Genomic DNA, 27740 nt, shown 5'->3' with positions numbered 1-27740 from the left:
CATCCTTTCTCTCTCTTTCTCTTTCTCTCTCTCTCTCTCTCTCTCTCTCTCTCTCTCTCTCTCTCTCTCTCTCTGTCTCTCTCTCTCTCTCTCTCTCTCTCTCTCTCTCTCTCTCTCTCTCTCTCTCTCTCTCTCTCTCTCTCTCTCATCTTCCCTCTCTTTTTCATCCCTCCATCCGGATGAAAGATGTAGTGGAGGAACACCCAAGCCTCTCATGTGTTCTGGTCTCAGATAAGAAGCAGTTTCCTTCCCACTCCAGCACATTGTTACTACTGTCTCTCACACACACACACACACACACACACACAAACACACACAGAGTTGGAAAAGGCAGAAGAGGAATTCACTTGGGTAGGGGGTTGACACATAACAGACTGATAAAGTGATTGCCCATGTGTATGTATATATGTGATAGAGAAGGCATGAGTCTGTGTGTGTGTGTGTGTGTGTGTGTCGACAGGGCTGTAACAGGTCAGCAGGAAGGTGCCCAAGTGTGAAATGAAATGCATTATGGGTCGGTCGTGCTGGCAAGGAGGCTGGTGCCTCAGAACCCTCTCCCTTTCTCAGTTTCTCTCTTCATATCCCTCTCTACCTCTGTCCCTTTCTCTATCTCTTTATCATTCTTTCTATCCTCCTGTTTCTCTCTTTACATCCCTCTCTATCCCTCTCTCTATACTCCTCTGTGTTTCTCTCTCTCCATCCTCCTCTCTGTTTCTCTCTTTCTATCCCTCTCTTTCTCTTTCAGCTTCAATCAGTCATGTCCTTTTTTGTGTTGCAAAAGAAAGATATTCGAAATACCAAGGCGTAAAGTAAATAAAAATTAGCAAAGAATAAATGAACAAATAAGTTAATAAATACAGTGCCCTCCAAAAGTATTGGAACAGTGAGGCCAATTCCTTTATTTTTGCTGTAGACTGAAAACATTTGGGCTTGACATCAAACGATGAATGTGAAACCAGAGATCAACGTTTCAGCTTTTATTTCCAGGTATTTACATCAGGATCTGATGCACAAATTAGAAAATATCACCTTTTTGTTCGAACCCACCCATTTGTCACGTGAGCAAAAGTATTGGAACATGTGACTGACAGGTGTGTTTTGTTGCCCAGGTGTGTCCTATTACATACATTATTCAATCAATAAATACCACTGAATGTCTACACTCAGGTTCAGATTGGGTAAGATAGGTTTTGTCTATGCAGACTGTATTCAGAGGTGAAAACAACATGAAAACCAGAGCGCTGTCTTTGGGTGAAAAACAAGCAATTGTGAGTCTTAGAGAAGATGGAAAATCAATCAGAGCCATTGCAGAAACATTGGCCATAGCCAGTACAACCATTTGGAATGTCCTGAAGAAGAAGAAAACTACTGGTGTACTAAGTAACAGACGTCGAACAGGTAGACCAAGGAAAACATCAGCAGTTGATGACAGAAACATTGTGAGAGCTGTAAAGAAAGACCCTAAAACAACTGTTAGTGAGATCAGCAACAACCTCCAGATGGCAGGAGTGAAGGTATCACTATCTACTGTTCGCAGAAGACTTCATGAACAAAAGTACAAGGGCTACACCAGAAGATGCAAACCACTCATTAGCAAGAAGAATAGGAAGGCCAGGCTGGAATTTGCCAAAAGTACAGAGATGAACCTCAAAAATTCTGGGACAAAGTTTTATGGACTGATGAGACAAAGATTAACTTTTACCAAAGTGATGGAAAGGCTAAAGTTTGGAGAAAGAAAGGAACTGCTCATGATCCCAAACACACAAGCTCATCTGTGAAACACGGTGGAGGTAATGTCATGGCTTGGGCTTGCATGGCTTCTTCTGGGACGGGCTCATTAATCTTCATTGAGGATGTAACACATGATGGCAGCAGCAAAATGAACTTGGAAGTCTACAGAAACATTTTGTCTGCCAATTTAAGGAAAGATGCAACCAAACTGATTGGCAGAGCCTTCATCATGCAGCAAGATAACGACCCAAAACACACTGCCAAAACAACAAAGGAGTTCATCAGGGGCAAGAAATGAAAGGTATTAGACTGGCCAAGTCAATCTCCAGACTTAAACCCTATAGAGCATGCATTTTACCTGCTTAAGAGGAGACTGAAGGGAGGAACCCCACAAAACAAACAACAACTGAAAGCGGCTGCAGTGAAAGCCTGGGAAAGCATCAAAAAGGAAGAATGCAAAAGTTTGGTGACGTCAATGGGTCACAGACTTGCTGCAGTTATTGAAAGCAAAGGATTTGCAACTAAATATTAAGTCTTATTCACTTAAATATGTTTTAAGTATATCTGTTCCAATACTTTTGATCACATGACAAATGGGTGGATTCAAACAAAATGTGATATTTTCTTAGTTGTGCATCAGATCCTGATGTAAATACCTGGAAATAAAAGCTGAAACGTTGATCTCTGGTCTCACGTTCATTATTTGATGTCAAGCCCAAATGTTTTCAGTCTACAGCAAAAATAAAGGAATTCGCCTCACTGTTCCAATACTTTTGGAGGGCACTGTATAGTGCATATACTGTATAGTATTGAAGCCTATACAGTATGTAGTACTACTGTATAGTTTTGAAACAGTTTTAAATGTATTTGTATACACATCTCTTTATATTTCTACACTCTTCTTGATCTGTGTATTTTCCCACCTCAACTGTATCCCCAATCTACCCTAAGCACAATTAGAAAAATAACAATTCTGTGCTAGCTTTTCGTTTGGGCTGTATCAGTCCTACTCTGAAGTCCTCGCCACATAATGACCTACTGATATATATTCTCTCTGAAGTGGCTCCGCAACCCAAACAGGAAACTCCTGTTTGTTTTTAAATGTTGCAATGAGGTCATTTCCTGTCTGTCCGACAGCCAGCCAGCAGCAGATTCAAACGCTTGTTATGTTTTGAAAAGAAGTCGAAAGGCACTGGGTTGAGGGGGTGGGAGGGGTGGGGTGGTGGTGGGGGGGTGGGAGGTCTGACAGGACTTGACGAGAATCCCAGATGTTGACAGGAAGTGTCGTCGTCCCCCGGCCCAACCTCTCACCCCTGAACCCAGTTCCCCCTTGATGACATCACTGGTGGAGTGACTGTCCGTGTCCAGACAGGGGCGAGCAGCCTTGGCTGGAACTGACTCACAGCTCCGCTCTGTTTGCAGCGACCAACAGCTCTAGTCTCCTGCACTGACACACAGTCACCACACAGACACAGCAGAGCATATCTTTACCAACACCAGGGACACTGGCACAAAGGTTATCATTTATCAGATGCTGTATTCTTTCTCTGGTCATTGTTTCAAAAATCCTCCATTTACAATCACACTAAATGTCCCATTTCTGTCTGTCTCCGTCTCTCCCTCCTCATCTCGCCTACATTCTGTTCCTGACAGTATCTCTCAACTTCTTCCTTCTCTTTCTCTCAGTTTTGTTGCTCATGTCTTTCCCATCCCTACCCTCTCCCCGGTGTTTGCTGTCTCTCTCCCTCCGCCTTCCCACTTGGCTTCCTCCCCGCTCCCTCCTTCCCTCTCTCTGAGTGTTGCCGAGGGTTTCGTCATCCTCTCTGCAGCTGCCGAGCGAGGGAGGAGCGGCGACAGCTGGGAGGGAGAGAGGGATGGACGGAGGGAGGAGGAGGGAGGAAAGGGACAAAACTGAAGTCATGTTCAATTCACGTTCTCTGGAAAACTCCAACAGAATGACAGACTGGCCAAAGAAAAACTGCCAAATCAACGTTTTGTTTTCAACAAACATTTATTGGTGAAGAATGACAGGACAAACAGGAGCCAATGAAATCTCAGCTGACAAGCTGCATGGTTGGGCAAAAAAGCAACCAACCCCCCAAAAACCCTGCATCCCTAAAAATCACCCCTGCACTCACTGTTTTCCCCTCCACGTTGTTTTTGTTTGTTTTCTTTTGCGTCCTTTTTTCAAAATGAATCTATTTACATACGGTTGTTCATGAGTTTTGCTATAAAGGGAGAGAGCTACATACTTCTACAGAGGCTCTGTGGCGCACAGATACTTTGCAGACATTCAGCCGATTCTCAAAATCAGGATACAAAGAGTACAAATATCGCCTTAGCGTTTTCTTCTCAAGTTACAATATAAGCGCAACTTTTTTTGTTCAATTTTCTATCATTCATCACATTCTCCTTACCCCCCCCCCCCCCCCCCCCCCCAAGACTCAAGGTATTAAAAAGAGAAATGACAGTATATAAAGCATATTTACAGGCAATATGACTCATCAATAATTTAGCTAATATTATCAACAAGCTGAAGCTAAGAGTTCATGTACATGTTGATAGGCATTAAGAAGGGGGCGTCAACATCACACTCTTGACCTGTCAAACCTTTCTTGGTTTACATTGCACAAAGAACAGAAAAGGAATGAGGAGACACTTCTATAGAATCCTATATAGCTACACTTGACACTTCTTTTTACACTCCTTGACAAAATACAGGAACCATTCTGAGAAGTATCCTCATGATTGGTTCGTGGGCCATGTTGACCCTACGGGCCTTGTCTATCATTGGCTACTGTGCGGTGGGACTAGTCACTGTTACCTGAGGGGGAGGAGCAACCGCACATCAGATTGACTGCAGGTAGAAACGTGAGAGAGATAGAAAGAGAGAAAGATGTAAAGAGACTTTAATGACATCCTAATTTGAGGAGATTTGAACTGTAAACATAAAACCTGAATTGTCTCTGGAGGTTTTGTTACCTCACTATCTGAGACAAAACGTCTAGGAATCCTAGTACGTCAAGCCTGGGGGATAACTACACTGTATATTTTGTAAAAGAATGGTGTTTTCCAGTCTTTGAGTAAACCTCAACCTCCTGCAACAGTTGAATGCACTGAGATTGTGGATTTTAGTCATGTATACTGTAAACCTATTTACGGTCGCGACCCTAGCTTTGAAATGTCTCCTAAATGATACCAAAGATTGAAAAACAGAAAATGCTGCTTTTATCTCTGTGGCATCAGCGCTGTTATCAAGTTGGAGACTCTGTCTCCAAGCGACATCGTATAGAGTAGAAAGGCACTGTTGACCTTCTTCATGACAACGGACAGTGTGGCATGATGACCTGGTGTTATCTCTTCCAGGTCACAGGACAGAGGAGGTAGCAGAAGAAGTGCTGCGGCAGAGAACAGTCAAGGCAGAGGGGAAGTTAGTATTTAGGTATGTAAGTATATACCATTAGTCAGGACTGGGAGGTGTAAACAAAGCAAGATGAGTACGTTAATGGGAGGCTGTTCCACGTTCTTCTTGATAAACGCTAATAAAAAGGTTTTAGAGCGCCAATTATTCTTTGTTTCTACAGTAATCAAAAATGTTGCAGTGGAAAGGGTCTGACCGGCTAACACTCTGATGCTGCTGGACCTGCTACACCAGCAGGTCTGTCCGAGTGTCAGGGCTCTATGTAGGTCAGTGGAGCTGGAGGAAACACAGGCTTCCACTTGTAGCCTCCCCTTCTAAACACACATAGCTGCCCGATGCCCTTGTTAAACACATGAGTCATCAGGTACAGCACACACACACACAGCCTGCTGGCTAGCCAAAACTTGCAAACCCAGCTTCTAAAAAACGGTGTGGTGTGTCTGTATTTGTGTGACTGCTGTCACTTGTGCAAATACACAAGTATTTGTGTATTTGCACAAGTATTTTGCGTAATATTACGCCTCCTAGAGCAGCATGGCTGGAGCTCCTTACAGTATCTATAAACAACAATCTGTGCTGCTAACAGCACTCAGCCTGACACGGTGGTGGTCCAGCATCAGCTCAAATCCAAAACGTTGAGATATATTTATGTACATATATAAAACAAATAGAAAGTAAATGTGTTTATAATTTAATTTCCGACGGTCTGGCCTCTCTTATGTCACAAACAGAACAGCAAAAACGATCTTGCCCCCCCCCCCTGCAGTGGCGGTTGTTGTCATGGTGACAAGAGGTTCCGTGTGAGCTGGTGGTCTGAGGAAAGAGGGGTGGGGGGCGTTAGAGATGCATTCTAGAACTCTTCTGGAAGTCGACTCACTCGTACATAGCTACAGTACAAACTCTCTCACATGAGTCAGTAGGAGTAGTTGTTGTGTAATTACAAAAGAGGAATGCATTATCCATCTCCAATGGGGACGAACTTGGAACACACTTTAACTTAGCTGGCAGGGATTCGTCTTGGTTGCTGTATTTCTGGTGCTGTGTGTGTGTGTGTGTGTGAGTGTAGCCTTAAGACTACAGTACAATACAGTACAGTACAGAACAATACCGGCATTTGGGACATCCATCTCTTACAGCCTACTGTTAAGAAGCTAAACAAACATGGCTGCAGTAGACAAAGTCAATTCAGTACCGACAGTACACATCCTGTTCAACATGGCGAGCTTGGAAACACACTGTAAATGATGTCGTATCCTGTCCATGTTCTAGTCTTGTTGGAGGACACAGGTTTGTTGACCTAGACTCACCATGCTTGACAGAGGTGGGTGTGTGATGATGGTTGACACAAAAGGCTGTCTGGTCTAGTCAGAGAGCCTGATCCACCCAGGAAACGAGGCCAGACTAGGCCAGACTAGACTAGAATAGAATATAATATAAGACTTGACTAGACCAGGCCAGAATTCCAGTCTGGTGTCTTTGTGTGTTTGTCTTTACGTAGACCACAGTAGTGTTGTTGTGACATCACGATGTCTCTGTGAGGCAGTCTGATCCTGGGGCTTGTATTTCAGACCGGTAGCCCTCACAGTGGTCTGAGAGGATTGTCCACCTCATCCCCCACACCCCGTGTCCTTGGGTGGGTTTCTCCGAGTTCCAATTGGAGAGCCAGTTTTCAACTTCTCCAAAATGTCCATCCATCCACGTAGATACATCCAAATTATTTTTTGGGGGGGTTGTGCATCGGCGATGGTGCGTGTGTGTGGCAGTGAATCTGTGTGGCAGTGTGTGAAGGATTGTGTACATGGTAGGTATATGTACATGAATGGTAAGCACGAACAGCGTGCAGGAGTGTGTGAGTGTGTGTGTGATGCTGTGCTGTCTGTGGCAGTGTGTAGGTGTGGGGGGCAGTGTGCGTGTTTATATTGGTTTGCGTGGCAGTAACAGGATCTTTACAGGGTATCAGTGTGTGTGTTTGTGAGTGTGTGTGTGTCACACTTCTGTCACTCTGGGATGGTGTCCCCTTTCTCTTCGGCTGCCATGGGAGACTCTTGGGGGCGGTGCTTACAGTGGCCCAGCGAATGGCGTGTGGCCGAGCGGGAGGGGCGGGTGATGCAGGAAGAGAGAGACTGGGAGGAGCAATCACAGCCCGCGTCCTACGAAATGCAAAATCCAGCTTAGGAACAGATACAGGGACATGTATTCCATGCGTCTGTGTGTGTGTGTGTGTATGTGTGTGTCTGCATGTAGACATGTTCATGTGTGGGTGTGTTCAGACTTACCTCCGTGCTGGAGATGACAGGCAGCTCTCTACCAGGGTTTCCCAGGTCCTTGGCTGTTGCCGTGGTAACGGTAGCCACCAGCTCCTCTCGGGGGATGTGTCTCATGAACCTCTTGTTTACGATCCTGGTCACGCTGTCACTCCCTCCTAGCCCCCCAAGGCCCGCCCCCGACACACACTCTGGCTTCGGCTCGTCAACCACGCCCAGGGAAACCCCGACTAAAGGCACCTGGGACCGGCTCCCGCACACGTTCCGGAAAAACTCCTGGACCAGCCCGTACTTCTGGGCCCCGGCCTCAGACCCCGGCACGGCCCCGGAGGGCTTGCCCGCAGCGGGCTGCTTGGCCGGGCTGGCCCCCTGGCTCTGGCTCTGGCCGGTTCCCGCTCCTCCGTCGGCCCTCCAGAGGGCCTCCACGCTGCCGGCGTGCTCCACCACGCTGAACAGGGACGACAGTCCGTCGTTGAGGCCGCTGAGGACAGGGCTGTCCCTGGTGGTGGTGGAGCGCGCCCAGGCCGAGCCCCCCCCTCCACCCCCACCGGCCCCCCGCAGGCTCCACAGGCTGCGGTCCCGCGAGCCCACCGAGGTGGAGGAGCCGTCCAGGCGGGAAGCGGAGCCGGCGGAGACTCGGCGCTGCAGCTTGGGGGAGCCGTACTTGGGGGAGCAGCAGGGTCGCTCGATGCGCCCGTGGACCTTGTCCAGGGAAGTGGAGATGTGTCTGGAGCGGGCGGCGGCCAGTGAGGAGGAGGGGCGGGGTGACCACACCTTGGAGTGGAGCCCCATCCCTCTGGAAGGGGCGTCGGTCTGCAGGCCCACGCTGACAAACTGCGTGGTCTGGGTGGAGTGAGTGGCCACGCCCCCGGGGGTCTGACTTCCTGCGTCCTTGCTGCCCTTCCTCTCCAGCGAGCTGGAGCGGATGGCCTGGCGAACCACGTTGGTCATCTCCTTCATGTCGTCGCTCAGATTGGCCGAGATCTCCAGCCCCGCCCTGCTCTCCAGGAGTGCCCGGTGCTGATTGGACAGCGAGCTCAGCCACTGCTGGTACGAGGAAGAGGAGGCCTCCAGGACCCCCCCGGCGTCTGAGGACGTCGAGCCCAGGGACGGGTGACCCTGCTGGGCTTGCTGCTGGACCTCCCTGGCCTGTCTGCGGCTGGTCTCCATGCGTCGGACGGCGGGGGGGCTGTAGTAGATGCGGATGCCCGTCCTGTCGGGCGCCGTGTGGCTCCTCTGGACGCTCTCCAGGCCTGGCTCCGCCCCCTGGCTGCTGCTGGGGCCGTCCCACGTCTTGGAGGAGTCGCACGGCTCCATCCCCTGGGTCAGATAGGCCCAGTTCTTCCTGGTGAGGTCACCCAGGTCTGTGCGGGCCAGGAGAAGGGGCGAGGTCCTGATCTGCCCTTCTTCCTCCTCCTTATTGGTGGAGCCGTTGACCTCATGACAAGCCTCCAACACACCACCCAGCTCTGACAGGGAAGGAATGGACTTTGTCCTGCAATGGAACCAAACAGAACTGAGTTTATTACTACGGTCCATGGAGCGGAATAGATAGAGACTGGGCACTGATTGACCTACAGAGAAGGAGAGCGTTAGTAGTGTTACCTTGGCGAGTTCGTTTCGCTAGTCCCTGATGTTTCTCCGTCTGACGGTTTGTCATGAAGAGACTGGGAGAGAGAGAGAGAGAGAGAGAGAGAGAGAGAGAGAGAGCGATAAAGAGAAAGAGATGCAGAGAAAGGGAGAGAGAGGAGAGATGTTAACAACTCCAGGCCTCGACTTTGAAGGCCAGGGACAGGAACGTGAGGATAGTAAACATGAAGAGCTGAGCTGTGTGACATCACCAGGTGACTGGGTCTCTGGGAAGGACGGACAGGCCCCGTTTGTCTTGGCGGTGGATAAACCGTGCTCGCTCACACACATACACGTGTACAGTTGCACACTCATTTCCTCTCAGTGGGATGATAGATAAGGGGGGGGGGGGTACTGACACCATCAGTACCAGTAGAAAATAGTATTAGTAGCATGTTGTTTAAAGAGAGAGGAAAATACTGACATCCTCTTGGCATTACTGTAATGTGTTTCCTGTGTGGTTCAGTGTAGCAAAGAAGGGGGAGAAAAGGAGAGAGGAGGGAGAGAAGAATAGGTCACTGTCCAGACAGTTCCTTCATTATTTTCCCATTGAGTGTGTGCTTGGGCATGCACACACACACACACACACATTCCTACCCTAGGCAGTCATACAGCAACAGAGGCAGCTTCCTGAAGAGACTCAGCCACCAGTCACACTTTACATCCGTGGCTGTCACCCTACCTACCCCCCCAACCCCCCGTCCCCCCATCTCAGCCGGACCAACCAGCGCCCCCAGCCCATACCCCCCTCCCACATGCCCCCTCACACCTGAACCATATTACCCTACTGCGCCCCCCCCCCCCCTCCCCCTCAAGTCACACCTGAGCCATATTAACCCTATACCCTCCACCCTATAACCCCTTTCCCTCCTCCTCCCCCAGCCCCACCACCATGCCCCTGGTCTCACCGGAGCAGTCTTCCCCTGCTGCTGGGCCTCTCCCAGCCTCTGCTCCCAGGCCCCTCTCTCCTGGCTCAGGCGCTCCAGGAGCTCCAGCTTCTCCCGGCTCCAGTTGCGCTCTCCGATCTGCAGCTGCTTGGTCAGGTCCATGACGGCGGCGTAGGAGTCGGCCAGCAGGTGCTGGTGCTCCTCCCGCTCCCTCTTCAGCGCCACCTTCAGGTCTGGAGGGTCCAGGTCGCCACACGCCAGCGCTGCTGCCTTCCCCGTCTTACCTTCCAACTGAGACGGGGGGAGAGAGAGGGGGCAGCAGAAGAGGGAGAGGGGAGAGAGGGGAGGAGAAGGAGAGGGGGGAAAGGAGGAGAAGGAGAGCAGAGAGAGAAGAAGGCGAGGGGAGAGAGGAGAGAGGGGGGAGCAGGAGATGAGGAGAGAGGGAAAGAAAAAGAGCGTAGAAAAGGGGAGAAGGAAAGGGGAGAGAGGAGGAGAGTGGAGAGAAGGAGGAGCAGGAGAGTGGCAGAGAGGAGGAGAAGGAGAGAGGAGAGAGGGGAAGGAGAGGGTAATAAGGAGAAGGAGAGGGCAAAGAGGAGAGAGAAGGGGAGTGGAAGAGAGGAGATCATTATTAATTCCCTGTCCCTTTGCAGATGTGTATCTATACAGCACAGTTGCTTTATTTAGCCGCTGCATGTCTTTTCCCTCCAGCCTGTACAAAGGGCCTTGCCCTCACCACCAGACCCTGAGCAGCTGTCTCTCCTCCTGGCTCACCCCTACAGACGGCATGTCTAGGATGTGATGTCATGTGTGTTCCTATGGTGACATCACACACACTCACACACACACACACACACACACACACACACACACACACACACACACACACACACACACACACACTGGGAGACAACAGCTGAAACAGATGCTGGCCTGTGTGTTTTTCTCCTCCTCCTCTCTTCTCCAACCTCACTCTTTTTCAGAATCTTCTCTTTTTCTCTTTCTCTCTCGATCTCACCCGCCAGTCTCTTGCTCACTCCCTCGCTTTTTCTCCTACCTCCTTTCTATCACTCACTGACCCTCTGAAGTCTAACCTCAGAGGCCGTTGAAGTGGGTCTTTGCTCATTGGTTTATGAGACTGATTCACAGTGCTCTCTCTCTCTCTCTCTCTCTCTCTCTCTCTCTCTCTCTCTCTCTCTCTCTCTCTCTCTCTCACACACACACACACTCTGGGGAAACCCATTTATCGCTCGTCGTCTCAGAGGGTGATGGCAGGGCGTTGCCTTATAAGGGCTTAATGGAAGCGCCTGGCAGCCAATCTGACCATTACACACCCCGTCTCCGACGGCGACAGAGCATTGCGCTCATCTAATGACAAACGTACTGTAACCAGATTTTGTCTTAATGAGCCCCGTCGCTAACGAGCTCTCTCCCTGAGGGCGCCGAGGGGTGGAGAGGTAGCGTGTGTCTGTGTTTATGACACACAGAGAAACACATTGAACCTCAAGTCCCCGACTTCCATCTTCAGAAGACTATGTGACTAGAAACCTTGAGGCCTGTGCAAGGCTGGCATTAGCTTCCCCCTTTAAAGAGATCACTGGATCACTGGCATCATGGATTAATTCATTATTCTATAATCACTCAGGACAGGTGTCACATTAGAAGAGTCAATGTGAAGTCAGTAGAATCCACTGGAAGAATCCACAGAGAACAGGGGACATTAGGAAAAGAGAATTAGCAACAGCTGGTGATGCTATTGATGCCGTGCCAGAATGCCATCCTGATGTGGTTGGCAGAGTTGCATTGATATGTGTGTGTGTGTGTGGGATCAGGGAGAGATCAGCTGCAGCTATGCCATCCAGATCTGGCCGCCAGCCCAGCGAGTCTGACACATGGATGAATGTTTGTGTGTGTGTGTGTGTGGTTCAGTAGACCAGTGATCTTGCCTGTGTACGTGAGCATTAGTGAGTTGTGGCAGAAACAAATGGGTTTTGCGAAAAAAGGTCAAAGCAAAATGAATTAAGCCTTGGTTATGCCATAAAGGTTAGTCCGTAAATTTTTTCTCATAAAAACCAGCCTTCCACATGTGATAAAGGCCATCCTGATATCTATTGTGTCTGGGGGCTTCTCATTTCCTACTGGTTAGGAAGTCACCTGTCACGAATCACAAGACCGATTATCTTCGACCGGTAGAGAAAAGAACCAATCACAGCTATTTTTCATTTAGGACACCTTCTTCAAAGCAATGAATCTCAAAACGTTTATTCACTTACACAACCAGATATCATTCTACCTATATTACTCCCATCTCTCGCGCTCTCCTTCCCTTCACCTCCCCCCTGGAGTTTTTTTTATAACATTAGGCTCTGGTGCAAGCCCGTCTCAGAGCTGCTTAATTGAAGTCATTGTGGCTGTTATGAGGCTGTCTCTGGCACAGGGATATTAAACTCATCTCTCACTGACAGACCCCTTAGACACACACACACACACACACACACACACACACACACACACACATACATACATGAAACAGACAGGAGCAAGATTAAAAAAAAGATAGACTGGTGAAAATTCACCTCAAACTGTTTTTGAGGCGCTAGTCTAGTGTGAATATTGGCTGTGATGAACAAGATGATCAAGCTGCTGATTTATATTTCAAAGGCTGACATTTTTTTCTGGGTCAAACTCTTATCAACCCCCGTGCCGCCCAGTCATCCTAGATCAATTGTACAGCTCTAGGCTACAGAGCAGAACGGAATAAGTGGGATAAAAACAAACACACCCTTTAATCACCCTGCTCTGGTCAACTGGCTCATACGAAGTTCCAGGCAAAGAGAGAGAAACACTACCAAATGGAACGGTTAGTTATTCTACTCAATGGAACATCTCCAAAAGTTCTAAGGCTCCATACCAAACCCAGACCCAGCCCCAAATTCAGCCTCCAGAGAGCAGAGTGGACCTATGCTCACAACCCCTGCTTTGTGCCCTCGGAAACCCCGTTGGTTCCCTCCATCCACGTGCTGGATGGAGCCAGGTGTCATGAAGCCCCGGACAGGCTGGGCTGGTGGTCTCCGTACCTGGGTGAGGAGGCTCTTGAGCTCGGTCCTCTCCACCTCCCAGGAAGCCTTGGCCCGGGCGAACTGCTGGGTGAGCTCCTGAGAGCCCTGGTGCTCCTCGCGCAGCTCCGCGCTCAGGTCCTGCAGCGCCACCGTCAGGTCTGACAGGGTACCACTCACTTCGCTGGACTGGAGGGGGCATTGGGGGGGGGGGGGGGGGGGGGGGGGGGGGGGGGGGGGAGGGGGGGGAATGGTTAACATGTTGATAACATGCGAGACAATCGACCAAGCTGTGATCTAAACGATCACAGACAATCGTACGTTATGAAGCATGCTTGTGTTCTTACCACAGAATAATGTGATGCGTATCCATCCAGTCATGGATGTGTGTGTGTGTGTGTGTGCCAGACTGAGCTGTAATCGTATCAGGTGTGTATGTGTGTGTGTATATACCAGACATAGGTATAATAATAATTCATGTGTGTGTGTATACCTGACTGTAACTCTTGTCCAGCAGACAGAGTTCCTTGATGGTGGGGCTAAGGGGATGCTCCTCCGAGGCGGCCATCTTGTTATCCGCCTGGTGGGAGGGGCTAGTTAGGTTCTCCTCCTCCAATAGCAGGTACAGATCCTTCAGACTGTTCACCTGGGGACCCAGAGCACACACACACACACGTCTGTTCATCACTGGATGAATCACTGAATCACTGGATTAGGACACAGCTATGTAATGTCTTTACACCAATAAATGAGTCAATCAATCCATTACTCAAACAATCAATCAATCCATCCATCAATCCAAATATATTCTTGTTCGTGCCCTAAGCCACCAACCCTATGTGCAGACAGCATGTGAACCCAGGTGAGGGCGGTGTGTTTCCTACCTCCAGGACATCCCTGGCCTCTCCCTGGGGGCGGCGGCCCAGGCGCCACTGCTTGAGGAAGCAGCGCAGCTTGCGGCTGAGCAGCAGCAGGCTGTGCTTGAGCTGCAGGGACTCCTGCAGCAGCAGGCTCCGCTCCTGGCTCCACAGCTTGTGCTGCAGGCGTGTCTGCAGGCTGGCGCTCTGCAGCTGGAAGTCCCGGCGCACCAGCGCCTTCTGGTGCTCCTCTTGAAGCTGGAGCACACACACACACACATGTAAGTACACACACACACATGGGTACACGTATATATACGCACACACACAGACCTATGCACGTACACAAACGCAAATACGCGTTCACACACACACACACACACGTACGCACACAGAAACAGACGGCAGTTCATGTTTCTGTCAAGCTTACGGGGTGTGTGAATGAGTGTGTGTGCCGGTGTGTGTGTCTGTGTGTGCGAGCGTACCTGTGTGAGTGCCAGGGAGCTGTTGTCTCTGTGAGATTGTCTCTCCAGGGCCAGCTCCTGCTGGGCTCTCTTGGCGGTCTCCCTGGCCTCCAGCAGCAGAGCCTGCAGCTCACTGACCTGACAGGCCTGTACACACGACACCACAAAACACCTTTCATTAGGTTCAAGAAGCACATTTTGGGGGTATGTATTCATACCTTAAGTATATGTATTATGTACTAATACCTCCAGTAAGTATATGTATACATTTTATGAACTTGGTTAAGCATTTTTGGGATGCATTGCATTGACGTCTTTGACCCACCAACGTCATCCAATGTTTGGTATCTCTATGAGAATTCAGCTATGGATATTAAAGTAATTCATCTGGGACAGAATGGGAAACACACCCCAGCTGCGCTTGCTGAATTTCACAGCAGTGTAACATGAAATGGTTTATATTTCACACAGGAATTCATAAACTTGGCTGACTAAATGACCAACTGGACTAAATGAGTCCAAGTCTTCAGTGGTCTAAAGTAGCACTCTGATCGACCAGTACACACCGTACATGCCCATAACTGTCCCATGCTTCGTTTGCCTGCTGAGTGAGAGCTACTGAATCGACCCCTCCCGTTACTGTCCGTCATCCTCCACTAACCAATAGCAGGCCAGGGGCCAGGGCGCACGCCCACAGTCCCGGCCAATAGGACACCGTCCACTCCACGCCGGCTTAATCGAATCAACCCAAATTGAATTCTATAGCACTTTTCACACGGATGATTTCATGCTTTGCAGCATAACCAAGCACTCCTGCTGAACCATAACCTTCCATACACTCTACAGAGCTCCACCGGCCGTTCCTATTGGCCCCCTGCTGCTAACCCAGCAGCCTTTACAGGGTGTCATAACTACAGTGTGTTTGTAAAGGGCGTTCGGTCGGGCAGGGTGGCTGACTGCCAGGAGGCTTGCTGTCTGTTGTCCCCCCCCCCCCCCCATTGTCTCCATGACGACCTAATGACAGGCACAGGACAGGCAGCGTGAGCTTCTCATGACTGCTCCCCCCCCCCCCCCCCCCCCCCTCAAGACCATGCCACTTCCTGCCTATTAGCTGATGCGTGGGGAATGTTGGAGGGGGGGGCGGGGGGAGTAGTTGGGGAAGAAGGACCCACTGTAGAAACCTGAAACCCGGAGGGGGGGGGGGGGGCTAGGGATGCTATCTCACGCTGCAAAATGACCTGTTTAGTGGGATGGAAATAATGTCACCGTCTGGTACTGACTGACTGGCTGTCTGTGTCTATGACGACCACATACTGCAGCGCGTCAGCGCAGGGCCTGTGAGCCGGCCCAGGACCTCAGCAACTCAGTAACTCAGCCCTGGGGTTCTGCTGGGATTACAAAAACACATTTCTTTTGGCAGATGGCGAGTGTTCCAGCTTTGCTCAGCACTTTTCCCCCAGTCGTCATTTATGGTGTGTATTTGTTGTATTTGAGGCAGCTTGGGTTGTAGGGCTGTTTTGCTGACAGAGAGCTGTTACTGGGCACTCACTCCAACACACTGCAGCCCTCCATGTCAATAAGAAGTCCTAGTCTGAAATATCTACCACTTTGTTCATCTCTCCTTTTGATTTCTCGTACTCTCCCTCTTCATCTAGCTCCTCTTCCTCCTTTAACCACTATTTATCCCTCATTCCCACCCTACCTCCCTCCCTTATTCACCTACAGTCATCTTTCCTAGGCCCAGAGAGAGTGACTTCACGCACATTCCATTCCTTACCCAAAGTGAGGAGTCTGTGTGTCTGGCAAAGTGAGGGAGAGTGAAAAGAGCTCAATTTCAGCTAGGTCCTTCAATCAGATACACATGCACGCACATGCACACAAACACACACACTGACAGACTCACACACTGAATTTCACAGCAGGGCACCACAAACGGTTTGTGTTTCACAGTCAAGCCTCTGAAATGAATCAATTCATATACTTGGATGACACACTGGAGATGGGATGTTTCCAGTGCGAGAGTGATCCACCAGACTGTTGCGTTTTGACTGCATTTCTATTCAGTTCTATTGTGCCTTTTGTCACACTATTCTCTGTTCCTTGCCGCTACAGATGCCCTCTCAGGCCCTGCCTGCGTTACCATGGAGACCCTATCCTATCAAAAGGCCAAACAAACAACACAGACATTTCCTGCTCATATAGCTAATGAAGTCATCGCTAACAGCTAAATGATTCTGAGGAGTGTCGCACATTTACAACAAAAACACACCACATCACGAGTCAACAGAGGGATTTTTTGTGTGTTCTTGTGTGCATGTGTGTGTGCGTGTGTGTGAATAATGTATGAGCTGTGTGTGTGTGTGTACTGTGGCTTCATGTGACCCACCAGTGCAGCGTCTTTCTCCTCCCCTTTGTGGTCTTGGCTCGTCTCCTGTTTCCTGTTGCTGTCCGCCTCTTCCTGCTGACCTCTCACCTCGAATTCTGATTGGTCCCTACAGTCAGGCTGCTGCATGCGTGCATGGGCAAGTTAATGAAAGAAACAAAACAAATGAATAAAGAAATAAATAAAGAGAGGGTGAACGGAAGAGGGGGACAGGAAGGAGAGGGGGAGGGCGGGACAGAGTGGTGAACATAAAAGAGAAGTGTGGGAAGGAATGAACAACACAACAAACCAAAACAAAACAATAAGACCCCAAATCATATAAACAAAATGGCATCGGAGGTGAACACAATAAGATGTTGTAATGGCGGTCGTCACAAGATGAAGAAGAGGATGTAGAGGAAGAAGAGTTTGGTCAGAGAGGCACAGGACATTGTGGAGAACAGAACCGAAAGAAGGATGAGGAGGAGGAGGAAAGGCTGGAGGAGGGAGGGACAGAGAGGAGGGGGGAGGAAGGGAGGGTTTGAAAGAATCAAAAGTGAAGGTTCGGGTGGTGGAGGGACAAGTGCATAAACCGCCGGTCATGGTGCCCATGCAGTGAGAGAATGGGAGGGAGGGAGAGAAAGGGGGAGAGTTGGAAGGACGGAGAGAGGCGGAAGTGAGGGATGAAGGGAAGGAGAGAGCGAAGGGTGTTGGGACTCAGAACAGTGGCCTCTAATGGAGTGGCAGTCTAAACAAATAGCACTAGATAACTACCATCGCACACACTGGTGGGTACTGGCTAGGTGTCTTATTCATCAACATGTAACACACTGGTATCACATATCTATAAGACAAGATATAACACTATGAGCTAGCTATCACAGTTGAAACAAACTTACAGATCATTCATCGTTTATACAACTTATTACCTTATTGCTATCATAGCTTGAAATGACAACACATCACTATGCGCTTCTGAGCTCGACCTGACTGCAACATCAAAAGACACCAACACAAATCACCACAATAAAACATGCCCAACAGCACAACACTGCTCACTGACTCCATTCAATACTTCCTAACCAAACACCCAAATGTTACACGTTCGAAACGACACTAACGATGGCACGACAACGCGTTGCGGGAATGTGGGGGAGTCGTGGGTACGCAAGGCTCAGGCTGCCGAGCTGCAGAGTCTAGGATGAACAGCCGACAGCGTGGGGTGATGTCGTCCCATGTTGTGCAGCACTAGGCTCCATTTGAGGCCTGAGTATCCAGAAGACGCTATACCAAGTCATGCCTGTGGTCTATGGCAGGATATAATGCGTTGTCCGAGCATGCGTGCGGTCACAGCATTCAGCGCTGGTGCGGGAGGTGGGGTGAGGTGAGGTGACGGAGGGTGGGGGCTTAGCGCAGTGGCTGGGATGAGGAGGCGGGGTTATTAGTAAGCCGTACCATGGTTTTAAAGAACGCAGGCAGAACAGAATAGAACGAAAGCGAAAACTTGCTCCACAAACAAAACCAAACAGAGTTAAAGAATCGCGATCCGGAGAAAGCGGTAGAGAGACAGCTGGGGAGAGGAAGAGAGGGAGAGAGCAGGAAAGAGAGAGAAACAATAGCAAGATCGGGAGTGTGTGTTCTTACCTTATGCTGGGCGGTAGCATCCCCAGTCAGCAGGTCAGAGGGACAGGGGGCAGAGACAGGTGCCACGGCCGACACCCAGTCCCCAGACTCGGGCAGGGCAGGTGGGGGGGAGGCCCCCTCCACCTTGTCCCTCGCTGGGGAGATGCTAAGAGTCTCCACCCGCTCCACGAAGACCTGGAGCTGGGTCTGCAGGGCCTGGAGGCGGCTGGTCAGGGCCCCGACCAGGGGACGCTCGGCCAGCTCCGGGGCCTGGGACAGAGACAGGACCTGGGGCTTCTCCGGGGCATCTGCCTCGGCGGCGTCTCCCGTGGAGATCTTCTGGTAGAGGGACTGAGGGGAGAGGCAGTTGGTGTCAGGGGCGGTCAGTAGCTGGATCGCCGTGGTGATGAGGCGGGCCTGGTCTCTCATGGCCAGCAAAGTCTCGTGGTCCTTTAGGCCCAGAGCTTCGCCCTCTGCCAGCGTCATCCTCCTCTTCCTTTCCAACTCCTCCAGGGGACGGTTCTCGCCCCCGACGGGGCCCTCCCGCAGAGACGCCTGGCTGGGGAGGCACTCGGCCGAATCGCCGGCCTCGGCGTCTGTCTCCATGGTGATGAGGGCAGGGCGTGCGGGGTGGGAGGGGCCCTGGTAGGATGCCAGGTCGCAGCGCTGCAGGTTGGACAGCAGCACACGGTTCTCGTACTGCAGCTTCTTCACCTGCAACCACACAGTTCAAATCAGTTCAATGCCACTCAACTCAATTCAACTCAGTTCAACTCAACTCAGAACAATGCAATGGAGTTTAGGGGAGTGTTTGGTGAAGGAGTAACCACCTTGTTGCTCAGCTCCCCGATCTGCATCCTGGCAACCAGTAGCTCCTCCTCCTGGGGGGGAGGGGCCTCGGCGCTGATGAGAGGCATGCCTTCCTCCTGCAGGCCGCAGGGGGCCGAGGGGCGGGATGGGCCGTCGGCCAGCATGAGCGTGGTGTGTGGCGGGAGGGGCGGCGGCAGCTCGGACTTGTAGCGGTTGATGTCGTTCATCAGTAGCTTGTTTTGCTCCTCCATCTCCAGGAGGGACCGTCGCAGTAGTTCCGCCTCCTCCTCCACGAATTGCAGGTGGCGCTGCAGCTCCATCACGTTCTCGGCAGAGGCCCCGCCCAGGACCAGGCCGGCTCCTCCCCCTCCCGGGCTAAGCCCCGCCCCGATGCCACCAGCGGCTGACAGGTCCTGGCCCTTCATGTCGTCCATCTCAGCACGCAGGCCGCGGTTCTCCACCTGGGGGGTCAGGAAGGAGATATACAAGACTGTGCAGAAGTTTCATTTCCTCATTTTTTAAAGCATTTTCGCTTTCCTTTTTAAATGTTTCAATTGTGTCTAAGGCTTTTGCACAGTACTGTAAATTTACCTGACTTGTATGATATTTACCTGGCTCGTACGATAAGCAACCTAACTGAGCAAGTAGTCTTAAAGAGATGTCCAAAAAAAAAATCGTATTCAGTCGTACCTCCAGTTCCACGATTCGTCGGCTGAGCAGATTGGCCTCCTCCTCCACCAGTTTCAAGTGAACTCTGACCTCTGCCTCTCTGGTGTGGGGTGATTCAGCCACCTGGAAAATTCAGGAAGTGCCCGCACTCAGACAGGAAGTTGTCATTGCTCCACACCAGCCTTGGGACAGACTGATGGTCTCGTCTATCTTTCACTTTCACAACCTTTTCATCATTTATATATTTTTGTTTAATTAGTTGAGTAGCTAGTTGGTTTTCGTTAGCTACGTCGCTAGCTACCTCCTCAACGGTGAGCGAGGCGTCCACCTCCCCGTAGAGCGAGCGGTACTTGGCCAGCTGGTCCCTCATGGCCTCACTGTCCTTCGCCATCTTGGCCAGCTTCTTACACATCAGGGCTGACTCCTCCTTGGCAAAGTGGAGCTGGCACTTCAGGTCTGAACTGTCCTCCTGAAACAGAGAGAGTCAGAGAGAAATAGAGAGAGAGAGACAGAGAGAGAGTCAGAGAGAAATAGAGAGAGAGAGAGAGAGAGAGAGAGAGGGAGAGAGAGAGAGAGAGAGAGAGATGTCAGGTACACATGTACTGTAACGACTCATACATTTATACAGACTGTCAGTGGATGTCCAGACCCATTGGCCACAGGTGGGAAACCCAACCGCGGGCCTTGTACATCAGCATTCGAACATCTACCTCTAGGAGGCTTACCCCTGGTCAGACCTCCATTCGCAAGATGTCTCAAATTTCCAGACGAGGTCTAATCCGTCTGAAAAATCAGCCCCAAAGGATCTAGGCCATTTAAAATATTGAAGTGCCACTTATATTTAGCAGAGGATATAACTCAAATCCCATTCCCGTGTTATGTAAGGCCCAATGACCCAGTCTGACCCAAACTCCAATATGGTTATGACACTCCTGTGGTGCTACTGGGCTTTTCTGGGTCTAGACGGTCTCCCAGGTCGTTAAACAACACTACTGGAGCCTTTTAACAACCATGTACAGTGTGTGGGTTAAACTAATGATACCCTGCAATAACAGTGTGGGTTTATGTTTGTGTGTGAGAGAGGAAGGGGGGACACTCAGGCAGGGAGAGAGAGAGGTAGACATCTATACAGGATTGCTGTCTCTCCAGCGAATGAAAGCTAATTCTGCCCACCTCACAGTACATGATGTAGACATTACTGTTGATATACCACACTGTGGAAAACCCCAATCCTGTCAAAGATATCAAAGGCATTTTGCAAAACAGAGGGACCTAGTGTTGCAGCTCCAGCTTAGCACTGGGACCTTGATTATTTCATGGTGGTTATGAATTGCTCTCATTGATTTATCTTGAGGAAGATGTGTGTGTGTGTGTGTGTGTGTGTGTGTAAGTGAGTGTGTGTGAGTGTGTGTGTGTGTGTGTGTGTGAGTGTGTGTGTGAGAGAATGAGTGTGTGAGTGAGAGTGTGTATGTGAGTGAGTGAGTGAGTGAGTGAGAGAATGAGTGTGTGAGTGAGAGTATGTATGTGAGTGAGTGAGTGAGTGAGTGAGTGAGTGAGTGAGTGAGTGTGTGTGTGTGTGAGCGAGTGAGTGTGTGTGTGAGTGAGTGAGTGAGTGAAGGTGAGTTAGAGTGTGTATGTGAGTGAGTGAGTGAGTGAGTGAGTGAGTGAGTGAGTGAGTGAGTGAGTGAGAGAATGAGTGTGTGAGTGAGAGTGTGTATGTGAGTGAGTGAGTGAGTGAGTGTGTGTGTGTGTGTGTGTGTGTGTGTGTGTGTGTGTGTGTGTGTGTGTGAGCGAGTGAGTGTGTGTGTGAGCGAGTGAGTGAGGGTGAGTATGTGTATGTGTGTTACCTGGGGAGACTGTTTCTTGTCAGCTTTGTTGTTGGGCCGGGCTCCTCTCTTCTTCTGAGAGTTCTGCAAACAGAAAGAACAAACACAGGAGATCACCAGCAGGTCTCACAACAGCACATCTTCAGCCCTCCCTAAGGCTGATCTCAGATCAGATCCGAGCCTCTCCCTCCACTGCACCAGGTCAGAGCACCAGGGCTGCATGACTGGCCCTGGATCTGTAGACTGATAAAAGCTGAATAGCAAACCCCTCCATCCCCACCCCCAGCTGTCATCACTATGGAGATGTTTATCACCAGGGTGACACTGATATGGTACAGAATAACACTTGGCAGCATTTGTGTAAATAGAGAGAGAGAAAGAGAGAGGGAGACAGAGAAGGATAGAAAGAGACAGAGAGAGATAGATAGATAAAGAGAGACAGATAGAGAGAGAGAGAGAGAGAGAGAGAGAGACAGAGAGACAGAGAGAGAGAGAGATGTGGAAAGGGAGAAAGATACACATGTTGGATGAGATCTGATAATAAAATGAGTATATGAGTAGCGTAACTAATGACACCTCAGAGTTAGCTCCTCATAAATCATAATTTCCTGCACATACACACATGCATACATACACACACACTCCTTGGTACACAGACTGACATGCTGCAGTATGAGCTTATCTTGCCAGGACCGTTTCCATGGAAACTGGCAACTCTCTCCGTACTACGTGCTAACAAAGGAAGGGGTGCTTGTTTGTGTGTGCGTGTGTCTGTCTGTCTGTGTGTGTGTGCATGAGAGAGACAGGACAGTAAGGCTCCTATCCTGTCTGTGTTTTATCAAATACAAGTCTAAACATCACACACTCTGCCAGCCTAAACAGAGAACTTTACACAACACATGTTGAGCAAGAAGAGGAGAGGCTAAGCACCCTAGCTAGAAATTCATGTTAGATCCATAAGCCTCACTCAGAGTGTCACTACAGCTCCTTGACATGCCTTCATCTTATTGCCCGAGCCCAATTACAACACAAAACTTGAAACAACACAAAACATGTAAGCAATACCAAGATAAAACCGCCTAACCACAAACTGGTTGGCGACACGACGCTAGCTAGGTCCTGCTGCTACAGCAGAATGGCCCAGGGTTTGCTGACGTTGTCCTGCTGTAGTTTAACGAGTGGCTAACAGTCTTTTAATGTAGCTAAACTTCACTGTTCTGTCAATAGGCTTGTCACGGGGAGAGAATATAACTATCGATCTTAAGGAGGCATCGACCACTGTATGGTTACAGGTCTGGTGTGGCCGCTGGTGGTGTTGTTTTAGCTGATGATGCTATGCTATTAGATATTCCATCAACATTATAGCTTGAAGATTAAACCTGAGAAAGAGAGAGAGAGAGAGAGAGAGAGAGAGAGAGAGAGAGAGGGGGATAGAGAGAGGGATAGAGAGAGGGATAGAGAGAGGGAGAAGGGACAGGTATGAGACACTGGAAGCTGCCCAGCCCAGCCTGGGGATAGGGACTGGGGGTCAGGGGCTAGGAGTTAGGGGCAGGAAGGATTTCTGCAACTGGTTCAATAACAAATGTTAGAAATGGACACATCAAAACACTCCCATAAGAGCTTTCGACTGCTGAATGGCATTTGATTGTTCTGTGTGGGGGTGTGAGTGGGAGGCGGAAGAGAACATTGATTTGTATGCAGTGGATGCACACACCCAGACACACTGGCACACACACACACACATGCACACACACACACAGACATGCACACACACCGACAAACACACACACACACACACTGACACGCATACTCTTCAGAGTGAGTGGAGACGAGAGGCCTCCTCAGTGTGGAAGAACAGAATGCTCCAGTGGGAATGCTCAGTCCAGTCCCTACATCACCACCACCGTGGCATTCAAGGTAACAAAGACAAACATAACAGGGATTGCATAACCAGTGTGTGGGAGTCTGTGTGTTTGTGTGTGTGTGTGTGTGTGTAGGAAGATGAGGTGGGTGAGCGAGGGGGGAGGTGAAAAAGAGAGCGAGATAATCGGACAATGGATCAAGTGTCTTTCATACTGACTGTCACAATGATGGTGGGTTGCCACCACCCAAGTACCACTACTGCCTAGCTGGCTGGAAGCAGAGTAGAGTAAAGTAGAGAAGAGAGTAGATAATAGATATTTAGATGTAAAGGAGCAGTGAGTGGACAGAGAGAGAGGGAGACAGAGAATGATAGAAAGAGACAGAGAGATAGATAAAGAGAGAGACAGAGAGACACACACAGAGAGAGAGAGAGAGAGAGAGAGAGAGAGAGAGAGAGAGAGAGAGAGAGAGAGAGAGAGAGAGAGAGAGAGAGAAAGAGAAAGAGAAAAAGAGAGAAATGTGGAAAGCGAGAAAGAGACACATGTTGGATGAGATCTGATAATAAAATGAGTATATGAGTAGCGTAACTAATGACACCTCAGAGTTGGCTCCTCATAAATCATTTCCTGCACACACACACATTCATGCACACACACACTCCTTGGAACACAGACTGACTGAGATTGACTGAGAGAACGAGGGAGAGACTGAGAGAGGAGGGGACTCTCCTCCACTAGAATGAAAAGACAAAACTCGGAAATAAATAAATACAGATTAAATACAGATAAATACAGACCTCTGTTTCCGAATCACAACATCAGTGACCAGTATTTTAAAACCTTGTAATTTCACTGTCTGCTTGTCCCAGACATTACAGTACAACTGACCAATCACAGAGCACCATCATTGATGCCATTGTGCCATTTCAAAATCTCCAATAAACCCAGAGTGCTCAATTTAAGTTAAAACTGTTTTAGATTTGGAATCAGCGTGATATTGGATGAGGCATGTTAGCACAGTTTGGTGTACCCTCTCTCTTCATCATATAAAGAACTTGAAGTAAATAGCCTATTAGCATAGAAAAGCACTGCTGGTGTGATTAGAATGGATATGACAGCACCAATCTGTAGCACGTTCACACACACACCAGATCTGTATAACTGAAAATGACAACAGCAATCTGTAACACTCACAGAGGAACATACACTCTCACACCACACACACACACACACACACACACACACAGACACACAGACACACAGACACACACACAGACACACACGCACACACAGACACACACACACAGACACATACACACACACACCCTCTGAGGAGGGGAGTGGAGGAGGGGAAAGTAGCCTTGTCAGTTTTCTTTGTTTGCAGCCCGGCTGCTCACTCTCAGCCTCTACAGGAGGGATGGAGAGGTGTCTCAGGTTCAGGGTCGCCTGTGTGTGTGTGTGTGACAGTGCTTTAGAGACATACACAATGAGAGTCCAAGTTGTACTTCTGTGTTCATTTATGTGTTTGTACGGGCTGCACGGTCTGTTTCCTCTTCTGTCTATTCTGCTTTTGTGTTGTAGTGCAACAATAGGTGGAGCTGATGAGAGGTGGATGGGAGGAGGGGTGTGTGAGTGTGTTCATGTGCAAGGTGTGAAACCCATAAGAGGACGGAGAAGGGATATTTAACATTTTCAAAACAATCAACACAAATGGGGAGTCAAGAGAGGGAGTGAGAGCGCGAGCGAGCAATAGCGAGAGAGAGAGAGAGAGAGAGAGAGAGAGAGAGAGAGAGAGAGAGAGAGAGAGAGAGAGAGAGAGAGAGAGAGAGCGAAAGAGAGAGAGAGTGAGAGAGAGAGAGAGAGAAAGAAGGATAATTATATGCTATCTTGTAGAGTTGTTTGATAGCAAGCCAAGATATGTATAAGTAGCCTATCACCCTCCTTTCTTTAGGCCACACCACCTTGTAAAAGAGCGGAAGAGACTTATAGGAATGAATATTAGATTTCCCAATATGCCGTTAGGGGGCTTTCCATTTGGAGATGGGGGGAGGTAGTGGTGGAGGGGGTTATACTCCATTATGCTACAGACCAGAGTGGGTTCCCGTGGCAACCGCGTCTGCACTTGGGGCTCCGCTTCTGACAGCGGAGGACAACGTAACTGACTGGTGAAAAGGGGAGAGGAGGGGGAGGGGAGGAGGAGGAGGGAGAGGGGGAGGGCGAAGGAAGATGGCGGACAGAAATTGTAGCCCCTTGAAAGCCTTTTGAGTGGGTTTCTCTCTTTATATCCCTCTCTCTCTCTCTCTCTCTCTCTCTCTCTCTCTCTCTCTCTCTCTCTCTCCCTCTCTCTCTCTCACTCTCTCTCTCTCGTTCTTTCTCTATCTGCAAGCCAATGTTTCTAGTGAAGTTGAAAATGAGACGATTTGCATATGGCTCCACCCAATGCTGGCAGGTGCTCTAATTTACATGGAGCATAGTGCACACACACAGACACACTTGCACGCGTAAACACTAACACTTACACAAACACAATAATACACATCAACTGCCAGCAACTTTGATCAAGCATGCAAGTTTGAAGGTTTCAATACGCCATCCTCCATCCATCCATCCATTTCTCTCTCTCTCTCTCTCTCTCTCTCTCTCTCTCTCTCTCTCGTCTCTCTCTCCTTCTCTCTCTCTCCTCTCTCTCTCTCCTCTCTCTCTCTCTCTCTCTCCCTCCCTCACGACATCCCCCTACAGGACACCTGAGCTCATAGCAACTGCTACCATGGAGTCATGGAGAGAGCCCATATGGTAAATCAAAATACACACAAAAACATTTAGATATAAGCATGCGCACACTCAAACACATATCCTCAAGCTCTGCCAACACCAGCCATCTGTGCAGTGCTGTGTATCAGAGGGTGTTTCTCACTTCCATCCAAACCCTCTTACGGCCTTGCCTCTACACACACAACACCCTGGCTGGCTGGCTACAGAAAGGTGTGTGTGTGTGTGTGTATAAATAGAGAGTGTAGTTGCGTGGTTGTGATAAACAACATAGTCATTATCATACATTTCCTATTCTGAAGTGCCATTCAGAACATGACTACTTGAAAGAGATACTGACTTGTTCGATAACTCTGACCAGTTATGATGTAACACGAATGCCCCTTTGAACCCAATAAAGAAAACAAAGCTGTAGTCCTTTTCTCTTTATTTTCGACCTCTCGGTTTACCTTTCAGTCTCTCTCCCTCTCTTCCTCTCTCTGCCTCTCTCTCCCTCTCTCTCTCTCCTCTCTCTCTCTCTCTCTCTCTCTCTCTTCTCTCTCCCTCTCTCTCTCTCTCCTCTCCTCTCTCTCTCTCTCTCCTCTCTCTCTCTCTCTCTCTCTCTCTCCTCTCTCTCTCTCTCTCACTCTGTAATGTCTTGATCAAACAGACAGACAGTAACAACAGAGACCAAACACAGCTGCAGCTTTCCCTATCTTTCATCCTTCCTTTTCATGTCAGAATGATGGGCTGCCTCCTCGCTCCATGAGGCCATGGATATTCACACACACTCATTAACCTCACAAGGAAAAAATGTTAAGGATTTAGATGTTCGACTTCTGATTTAAAATATGATTAAGAATGTACATATCCCAATCCCTCCATCCCTCTATCCCCCTCCCTTCTCTTCTAGTTCTAAGTAATGAGTGAGACAGCAAGCTATTTTATCTGATCCTGGCAATCTTCCCTGTCTGACAGGAAATCAAATAGGAAGTGGAGTGTAAAGTTTAAACGGGTCCCCAGTGAAGATCTCTGTCCTGACCTTGTCTTGTTACCCCTTCTCTGGGCTCTGAGAGGGTCCTAAGTTTTGCTCTCAACCCTGGAGGAGAAAGAAGGTGAAGGAAGGCAAGGAGGAGGAGGAGGAGAAAAAGGAGGCAAGAGAGTCTCTGAAAAAAAACAGAGGGGAAATGAAACAGAGATGAAAACACTGAAACGAAGTAAAAAAGGAAAGAAAATTAGGGAGCGTGAGTCAAAGAGAGCGAGCGAGAAACCCGCCAGAAAGAAAAAAAGCAAGTGAGAGAGTGATAGACAGAGAGGGAGAGGGAGGAAGTGACAGGTATGGAGAGGGAGAAAGAGAGAGGGAGGCTAAGTGGCAGGTCTGATGTAACACATTTGTGTGCAGCTGCTTTGTAGTCACCATGAGAATGCCAGTTATCAGACTGCTTGGCTCGCTGCAGTGTCTATTAGATATTCTATTATGAACGAGGGAATCGAGGAGAGGCCGAACGGGGAGAATTGATTCGATCACTTTGCC

At 49.3% G+C, this 27740-nt stretch overlaps 1 protein-coding gene across 2 annotated transcripts in view; it reads right to left on the bottom strand.

Moving 5' to 3' along the window:
• Nucleotides 1-4189: 4189 nt before the first annotated feature.
• Nucleotides 4190-27740, bottom strand: part of soga1 (suppressor of glucose, autophagy associated 1) — a 42268-nt gene continuing 18717 nt past the window's right edge. The window contains exons 4-17 of one of the 2 annotated variants that reach the window (XM_047039250.1): nucleotides 21618-21680; nucleotides 20072-20239; nucleotides 19792-19893; nucleotides 19122-19562; nucleotides 18313-19005; nucleotides 16693-16812; nucleotides 14328-14453; nucleotides 13870-14100; nucleotides 13479-13631; nucleotides 13007-13174; nucleotides 9954-10223; nucleotides 9022-9083; nucleotides 7429-8911; nucleotides 4190-7302 (exon numbers count right to left, since the gene is read on the bottom strand). In XM_047039250.1, the coding sequence (XP_046895206.1) occupies nucleotides 7150-7302; nucleotides 7429-8911; nucleotides 9022-9083; nucleotides 9954-10223; nucleotides 13007-13174; nucleotides 13479-13631; nucleotides 13870-14100; nucleotides 14328-14453; nucleotides 16693-16812; nucleotides 18313-19005; nucleotides 19122-19562; nucleotides 19792-19893; nucleotides 20072-20239; nucleotides 21618-21680 (4233 nt within the window). In that variant the 3' untranslated portion in view covers nucleotides 4190-7149. The remainder of the gene's footprint in view (nucleotides 7303-7428; nucleotides 8912-9021; nucleotides 9084-9953; nucleotides 10224-13006; nucleotides 13175-13478; nucleotides 13632-13869; nucleotides 14101-14327; nucleotides 14454-16692; nucleotides 16813-18312; nucleotides 19006-19121; nucleotides 19563-19791; nucleotides 19894-20071; nucleotides 20240-21617; nucleotides 21681-27740) is intronic. The other variant, XM_047039251.1, reaches the window with a different exon arrangement.

Source organism: Hypomesus transpacificus, chromosome 18 (genome assembly GCF_021917145.1).
Source record: "Hypomesus transpacificus isolate Combined female chromosome 18, fHypTra1, whole genome shotgun sequence".
In the NCBI taxonomy this organism is placed as follows: domain Eukaryota; kingdom Metazoa; phylum Chordata; class Actinopteri; order Osmeriformes; family Osmeridae; genus Hypomesus; species Hypomesus transpacificus.
Note: the sequence above shows the minus strand (reverse complement) of the source record. Positions and strands in the feature narration are given on the sequence as shown.